At 48.9% G+C, this 8,595-nt stretch overlaps 1 protein-coding gene across 2 annotated transcripts in view; it reads left to right on the top strand.

The window, feature by feature from the left end:
- Positions 1-5,043: 5,043 nt before the first annotated feature.
- FBXO32 (F-box protein 32) overlaps positions 5,044-8,595 on the top strand; it is a 43,655-nt gene continuing 40,103 nt past the window's right edge. Inside the window, exon 1 of one of the 2 annotated variants that reach the window (XM_023224361.2) lies at positions 5,044-5,816. In XM_023224361.2, coding sequence (XP_023080129.1) covers positions 5,701-5,816 — 116 coding nt within the window. In that variant the 5' untranslated portion in view covers positions 5,044-5,700. The remainder of the gene's footprint in view (positions 5,817-8,595) is intronic. The other variant, XM_023224370.2, reaches the window with a different exon arrangement.

Below are 8,595 nucleotides of genomic sequence, written 5' to 3'. Positions count from 1 at the left end.
AAAAAAAAAAAAAAAAAAAAAAAAAAAACCCTTTCAGAAAAAGAAACTATGAAAAAACAAAGTATCATTGCACTTCGGTGAGAAGTCATCAGTCCCTCAGCCAAAGCTATAAACCAATGTCATTTTGGTTTAGAAGCAACAAAATACTTTATGTTTATGATTTTTTTCACAGTCCTTTCTACAAACAATTTCTGTAAACAGTCTTATGAGGAAGTGGACAGGTAAATTTGTGTTGTGTGTACCTTTGAAAATATAGTCTTCCAGCCGGGCATTGTGGCTCACTCCTGTAATCCCAGCACTTTGGGAGGCCGAGGCGGGTGGATCACCTGAGGTCAGAAGTTCAAGAGCAGCCTGGCCAACATGGTGAAACCCTGTCTCCACTAAAAAATTACAAAAATTAGCCGGGCATGGTGGCAGGTGCCTGTAATCCCAGTTACTCAGGAGGCTGCAGCAGGAGAATCTCTTGAACCTGGGAGGCAGATGTTGCAGTGAGCCAAGATTACGCCATCGAACTCCAGCCTAGGGGACAAGAACGAGACTTTGTCTCAAAAAAAAAAAAAAAATTAGACGGATGTGGTGGTGGGCACCTGTAATCCCAGCTGCTCAGGAGGCTGAGGCGGAGAATTGCTTGAACCTGGGAGGCGGAGGTTGCAGTGAGCCGAGATCACACCACTGCACTCCAGCCTGGGTGACAGAGCGAGACTCCATCTCAAAAAAAAAAAAAAAGAAAAGAAAAGAAAAGAAAAAGAAAATATAGTCTTCCACATTTTCTACTGAATAAGGCCCATTTCCATAGTTCTAGTGTAATAAATAGTAACTAATAAGATGCAAGGAATTATTTCATTATACTTGTACTCCATTAGACACATTTGTCCCACATCGGGAAATTTGGTGAGTGAGCTATGCTCCATGCCCTTAAAAACTTACAGTTTGATGGGGAAGGTGGACATGACTTAATTGAGTAAAAGATGGAGGTACAAACTTTGCATAAAGATAATGACAATAAAGAGCCATTAGCGTTGGCACCGTTAGAAGTTCTTCATACATATTACCTCAATAAATCCTCAAAACACCCTTTGAGGTAGGTACTATCATTATTCCCATTTTACAAATGAAGGAAGTATGGTACAGAGATGTTAAGTAACTTGCTCAAGATCACACAGCTTTTTAAGTGGGGACTATGATTTGGACCCAGTGAGTCTGGCTCTAGTCAAGGTTAGAGGTAAGCCTGGGTACCCACTGGAGTCCCACCACATTTGCTAGGTGATCTCATGCAGGCTATTTAACTTTTCTGAGCTGAAGTTTCCTCATCTATAAAACTGGACTAGCAATTTCTAGCTCACAGGTTTATGAGGAGTATGAAACAGGATTGTGTTTGCAAAGTGACTGGCACACTGTCCTCAGCATGGCAGGCAACTATCATCAGTGGAATAGGACATTAATTTTGTTTTTCTAACATGCCACCTTTTGACTACCTTCCCCATCTGCCTCACTAACCTGTAAAGCATCACTATTGGAGAATGCAGCTATACGAGGCAGGACTGGGGACTGCCAACCCTCCCTTTGCCCCACCCTGCTATGTCCCTAGAAGTAATAAAATGTCAATAGGTAAAGACATGGGAGTAACAGCCTTCCAGGTCAGCTCAACAACATTGGTTGATTTTTTTTTTTTTTTTTTGAGAAGGAGTCTCACTTTTGTCACCTAGGCTGTGCAGTGGTGCAATCCTGGCTCACTGCAACCTCCACCTCCTGGATTCAAGCGATTCTCCTGCCTCAGCCTTCTGAGTAGCTGGGATTACAGGCACCCACCAACACGCCTGGCTAATTTTTATATTTTTAGTAGAGATGGGGTTTCACCATGTTGGCCAGGCTGGTCTCGAACTCCTGATCGAGGTGATGCGCCCTCCTTAGCCTCCCAAAGTGCTGGAGTTACAGGTGTGAGCCACTACGTCAGGTCCATTTGTTGATTTATTGATGTAAATGTACCATGTACCAAGAACCTTGTTAGACACTGTGGCACTAAACTCCTAAGACACAGTCCTGCCATCAAGGAGCTCACACTCCTAGAGGGGAGAAGAAAACACGAAAAATGAAATACCCAGCATGTAATCTGGGTAATGTGTTGTACAAAACTATGCAGGAGAGGCAGTAGCTAAGTGTCTAAGCAATGAAACACACAGCCATGGTACACACGTTGTGTACGCTGCCAAACCATTATGCTGCATGAGGTCCTAACCAGTCTGTACCGTGCCTTGTGAAATTCTCCGAGTATCCACCTGTCTCTATGTCTTCAACCTGAAGCTATAACACTGATATTTTGCCTTTGGTGATTCTCAAATGCTCAGCTATGATAGGGCTTACAATCACAGAGCCTTCACAAAGTCAAGCCAGCATCTCATGTGAAAGTAACTGTTCTGGACATAGCCTAGCAAGGTCTTTATCTTGAGGGGTCCAGCATTACAAAACTTCCCAGTAGAAACCATGTGTTTAAGTAAGTGTCAGCTGCCTGTACTCCTAATGCTTTGGGAGGCCAAGGCAGGAGGATCACCTGAGGCCAGAAGTTTGAGATGAGCCTGAGCAACATAGCAAGACCACATCTCTCAAAAAAAAATTTTCTTAATCAACCAGGCATGGTGTTGCACACCTCTTGTCCTAGCTGCTCAGGAGGCTGAGGCAGGAGAATCACTTTAGCTTAAGAGTTCAAGGCTGCAGTGAGCCATGAACTGCACCAGTACACTCCAGCCTGGGTGATAGAGCAAGATCCTGGTTCAAAAATAAAAAAAAAAAAAGAAAAGAAGAAAAAAAAAAGACGTGTCAAGTTAGATTTTTTATGGTGGGAAAAATCTAAAACAGTCAATCATACTTCAGAAGAAGCCTGCATTAAGATATGATAGCAACACTTCTGGGTTTTTTGTTTTTTGTTTTTGTTGAGGAACAGAAAGCTGAAGGACTAGAGACAAACACTGGGGCTTCCTAAGATTAGTTATTAGACAAAAAGACAAGGACAAAAATAATTGTAATTTCCTATTTGTGCTTGAATTTTAGAAGTTAAACAAACTTTCGCCAACTTTGAGCCACTCAACCCTTTATAGTAGTCAGCCATCGACACAATAATGCTGTGTAACAATAAATCACAAAAATCTCAGTGGCATTCAACAAGACACATTTATTTCTTGCTAACACATCTGTGGGGTCAACTGGAGTGTCTGCTCCATGTGTCACATCCTGGGACACATGAACATCACGCAAGCCACTCCAGGAGCAGCGGCTACTCAGGGTATGCTCTTTTCACAGAGCAGGTGAACACACAAAACATCAAGACCAACCAGGCAAGTACATACATCAGATCCTCTGCTCACATCACATCCATCAGCATCCCATTGGCTAAAGCCAGTCACATGGCCAAGCCCATTGTCAAGAATTAGAAAAATACACATCACCAAAAAGTGTGGGCTCAGGACGCTACTGGAAAGCAGGGAAGAATGGATACTAATAATTCAATCTACCACAGCTTTTAAACCATCCTGAAAGGTAGGCATTATTGGCTCCATTTTTTCATGACAGTTGAGTAAATGGGGCCTTAAGAGTTTAAGTCATTCATCCAAGGGAGGACAGGTAGTAAGTATGCTGCTCCAGCAGAATTAGAATTCAAATCTTCTACCTTCTGGCCCTTTGTGGTTTCTATAGGTATGTAGCTAGCTTACTAACACATAACTAACACACATCTTTAATAATCACATCCCAGCCGGGCATGGTGGTCAACGCCTGTAATCCCAACACTTTGGGAGGCCAAGGAAGGAGGATCAGTTGAGCCCAGGAGTTCAAGACTAGCCTGGGCAAGATGGCAAAACCCCATCTCTACAAAAAATGTAAAAAATTAGCCTGGTGCAGTGGCGAGTGCCTGTAGTCCCAGCTACTGGGGCTGAGGTGGGAGGATCGCTTGAGCTGGGGAGGCTGAGGCTACAGTGAGCCATGATCACTCACTCTAGCCTGGGTGACAGAATGAGACCCTGTCTCAAAAATAATCATAATCACATCCCTTAATTATGCAGATACCAATTCTCTCCAACAGAGACCAGACACAACATTGCCTCATTTGTTAGCACCATCACAGTGTTTAACATTTGTTTGGGACTTCTGTAATGTTTTTACAAGCTTTTTTTTTTTACTATTATTACACTAATAAATTATTTACGGTGGGAAATCTAAATCAGAAAGCTCTGGCTACTTGAAAACGAGTTTTATTAAAAACATCTTCCCAGTCCAACATGTAGCCTCATAGGGCACACACAGTTTCTTTGCCTGAGCCTTAAAAATTACACCGAGTCATTGGACGAGATGATATTGATGGCAGCAGAGAAAGGAGTATGGAAGAATCAAGTTTGAAGCTAACGCTTGAGCGTGGGATTTTTACTCTGCTGCTGCCGTCCTGTGCAAACTAATTGCCAAATAGACCAGGCTGTAAAGCATCATAACTAGAGGTGATGAAGGGCAAGAAGCCACCCTCATGCCAGCAGCCTCCCATATCCATTCACTTATTCACACAGTTGTTGAAGGCCTGCACCGGGCCTGGCAGGGTGCAGGGGCTGAAATGCCTCCAGAACAAGACAGACCAGCTCTCATGGAGTTCCCACTGCTGACAGGGGTAGACTGTTACAACAACAATATAAAGTAAACGCAAACAGGGTAGTTTCAGATTGTACTGTAGCATTGGCCATGGGTACATTATTTAACCCCTGTCTTAGAGTGTTCGGGTAGGGTGGGGGCGCTGTTCTTTTTCTCCACTCCCACCCTGCGGGAACCAGATACCTCCCGGGGCTTCCTCTCCTTCCCCTCCTTTGCTACCCCAGGGGCAGGCCTCATGGAGGACTGGTTAGTGACAGCTAAGAGGTCCGGAGGGCTGGGAGGCTGTCCCTCCTCCCCGCTCCAACCCCCGCGCGCTAGGGCGGGGTTGGAGCTGTGAGCGAGGTCAGTAGGCTGCGCCCCCTACTCTCCGCCCGGCTGCGCGGTGCCGGCCACAGCTCTGCGGACGGCCTCGGAGGCTGATCTGGCTGCGGAGGTCGATCCTGACAGTTCCGGGGCAGGAGGGGGGCTGGCCCTGCTCCCCACGCCCACCACGCAGGGACCCAGACGCCGCTCCGGCCGCTTCCCTGCACCTCGTCAGCCCGGGAGCTGCAGGAGACCCGGGGACAGCTTTCCGAGCGCCGGGCCTCCTCTGGAACGACGGTGTCCTGGGGGAGGGGAGGGCGCGCGGAGGTGCCAGGGGCGGCGGGGGACCCGGCCTGGCAGCACCGCTTCAAGTTTCCACCGGCGCGGTTGTGCAACCCGGAGAGGAGCGTGAGCCGCAGGCGCCTCGGAAAACAAGCCGAGCCCATAAACAAAGCCACGTGGCCTCCGGGCCGGGGGGCCGGGCTAAGAGCAGGCGGCTCTTCCGGCAACAAAGAGCAGCGGCCGGCAGCGGGCATAAATACTGCGGCAGCGACTGCCGCGCAGTACTCCCGGAGCCTGCAGCGCCTGAGACCCTCCCCGAGGCCGCCGCCCCGCAGGGTGCCCCGCGCCGTTCCCGCCGCCCCCACGCCTGTTCCCGGCCGTCGTCCCCCTCGCGGGCCCCTGCACCCCGAGCATCCGCCCCGGGTGGCGCGTCCCCGAGGCCACCAGGCCGGCCCCTTCTCCCCATCCGTCCCGTCCGCTCGCGGTGCCATGCCATTCCTCGGGCAGGACTGGCGGTCCCCCGGGCAGAGCTGGGTGAAGACGGCCGACGGCTGGAAGCGCTTCCTGGATGAGAAGAGCGGCAGCTTCGTGAGCGACCTCAGCAGGTAAGGGGACCCGCCACCAATTTCCAGCCCCCGCGAAACTGACCCGGGCTGGTCTAGGGGGCGCAGAGACGGCGAATGAGGGGTAGGCAGGGCTGGAGCGGACTGAGGAGGGAGACCCTGGCCCGGAGGGTGGGACTGCAGTGCCTGATTTCTGTAGAGGTCTCCGGACCATCGGAGACGGGAAATTCGGTTTCTCTTATTGTTCAAGGTCAGTGTCTCCAAGTGGACACGACTCCTTACAGAACACCTGGTCCCTCTGAGAGTCTGATGACATTCGCGGATCGTGTCCCCAAACGCTCGCTCAAACTTAATGACACAGCTTTAGTGGTCCGTGCTTTAAGGACACCGGAGTCGCGCACTTTGCCCTTGTGGGGGCGCGGGCTGGTGGGCTGAGCCCCTTCACCGCATGGTGGCCCGGCTCCCAGCGCCCAAGCACTGTGGACGCGACGGGTGACGGGATCCGACGCAGGTCCCGCCTGGAGTGCTTCCAGGCCCTGCCCAGGCACGGTCAACCACAAGTGGCCGGGAGGATGAGCAACTAGGAAGGGACAGCCAGATGGTCCCTGGAGCAGCCGCTTACTGGGCGGACTTGGGAGCGGTGGAGGCTCGGGGCTGCAGAGGTGCCGAGGAGGGAAGTGGGCAGGGGATGAAACACACAAGAGCTCTGCTTCTGGGAGGACAGGGCTCTTGCACCTGTTTCCTCGGTGGCCCTCTCGGTCGATCGGCTTTATATAGAGAGTGCACTCCGTTTCCAGGGGTGCCTGTCAGCTGCGAAAAGCCTGCCTGGCCCCAGGTGAACCTCTGGATTCGAGGTCTCACCTGAGCCCTGTGGTCTGATGGGAAACCTGAGGGCCGCTGCGCTCCCCGCTCAGCTTGGCGAACGATGCTGGCGCCCGGCTAGTAAGTCAGGTAGCCTGGAATTTCTCAGCCCCTGACTTCAACAGTTGACTTACAGAGACTCTTAGCATTTAGCCTGGTGAGTGGTTGGCGATGAAAGTGGTTCCAGAAGGGACTGGTGCAGCCAGAGTCAGCCATGGGAGCCTTTCCCTGCCGCCTTTGGTTAAAACCATGGGCCTCTGCACCCTTAAATTGGCTTCAATGGAGAATTCTGTTTCTGGGCCAGGTTCCCGCTTACTGAGATTTACCAGTGGTTGCTTGGATAAAGCATTGGCAATAAATTTTGAGAAGACTATCAAGAAAATGTGGTTATTTTGTCAGCTTGACCTCCTGTGCCTCCCATTTGTTTGCGATTTGTAATGCATCAAATTCCCATTGTCTCACAATGTAAAGAAAGACATTATTTAATCCTGGGAGTCTGTCTGGAGAGACTTAAGCATATTAACTGCCAGCATATAACCATTTATGTTGGAGTTACTTGGAGGCAGTCCCAGGGGAATTTAGGGACCACCATAAGGAAATCTTATGTCCATAAAATCAGGTAATTTATTTACAGTAAAGTAAGACCAACTGCTATTGACAGACTGTGTCTTTTATCTACTGGAGTTACCAATTATGACTAAATTATTCTCCCTCAACAAAATGGGAAACTTCCTTCCTTCCTCCTTGTTCCTAAGGACAATGATCTAATATTTTGGTACTTTATTTCTGTCTACAAGTTCAGGTTCTTTCTAGAAAAGTGCAGAAAGGGTCTGAAGAGTCATATTAGAGCCGCTCACCCAAATATAATTTCAGGATGCTTCTCAGTGGATAGCAGATGATTGCGTTCAGCAGGAGAAGATTTAAAATGTAGGGTTGTATTAATACCCACCCTACTCGGGAGGCTGAGGTAGGAGGATCGCTTGTGCCCAGAAGTTCAGGTGGCAGCAAGTCATGACTGTGCCACTGCGCTCCAGTCTGGGCCACAGACCAAGACCCTGTCTCCAAAAATAAATAAAAAATTAAAATTTGCTTTAAAATACCCTGTACCAGCATCAGGAGAGAAACTGGTGTCACTCTCCTTTAGAAATAAATAGTGATATCTCTGTCTTCACAGTATGGAAGACCTGAAGATGGTCTTAACTTACCATAAAAGTTTAGACTGCGCTGGGATCAGGCGGCTTCCTGCACAGCCCCCCTCCCCTCCCCGAGTCCCTGTCCCCTTCATAAGCCTCTTTTCTTTCTTCCCATTTCACACCTGAGCTGGAGCTGTCACATCCATCATCATTACCGCAAATAGTCATTGATATACTGACCACCTGTGGTCTTTGAGTCAGCGTTTAGGAATCATTTGGTAGCCTCCTAGCAGAGCAGCTGGCTGTTTGTTTGCAGGGTATTTTTTTTTTTCCAGCAACTGTAAACAATCCCTTCCCTACTTAGCATGAGAAGCCTGCCAACTTCTTAAAAGCAGTTGGCCTTCTGTGGTCTGGGTTTGTCATCTCAAATATCCTCAGTTTTTGTTCTTGGTGACGTTTCCCCGTGATGTCAGGTTTGGGCTGCGTGTCCGCCTACACAGGTGAAGCTGAATGCCTCTCCTGTTTTGAGAAAACAAAAGGCAGGCCCTTAAGCAGGGAAGGATCATGAAACAGAACTACAGAGACATGGTAGACTAACTTCTCTAATTCCACAGACTATTCTGCAAGTGGCCCAAACAAGAGCCCAGGATAAAGGATGCATTTGTTGGTTTTCAGCCTGGGATTATTATTTTGTGTTGACCAAGGCTTGTCCACACAGCACACCTATTCTAGACTCAGCTGGCCATCTTCTCTGTGGTCCAGGACTCCAACCTTCTCCAGTGTAAAATGTTACAAATCCAGTCTCAGCCTTGTGTCCAGGAGTGAAA

This window comes from Piliocolobus tephrosceles, chromosome 7 (genome assembly GCF_002776525.5).
Source record: "Piliocolobus tephrosceles isolate RC106 chromosome 7, ASM277652v3, whole genome shotgun sequence".
Lineage (NCBI taxonomy): Eukaryota > Metazoa > Chordata > Mammalia > Primates > Cercopithecidae > Piliocolobus > Piliocolobus tephrosceles.
Note: the sequence above shows the minus strand (reverse complement) of the source record. Positions and strands in the feature narration are given on the sequence as shown.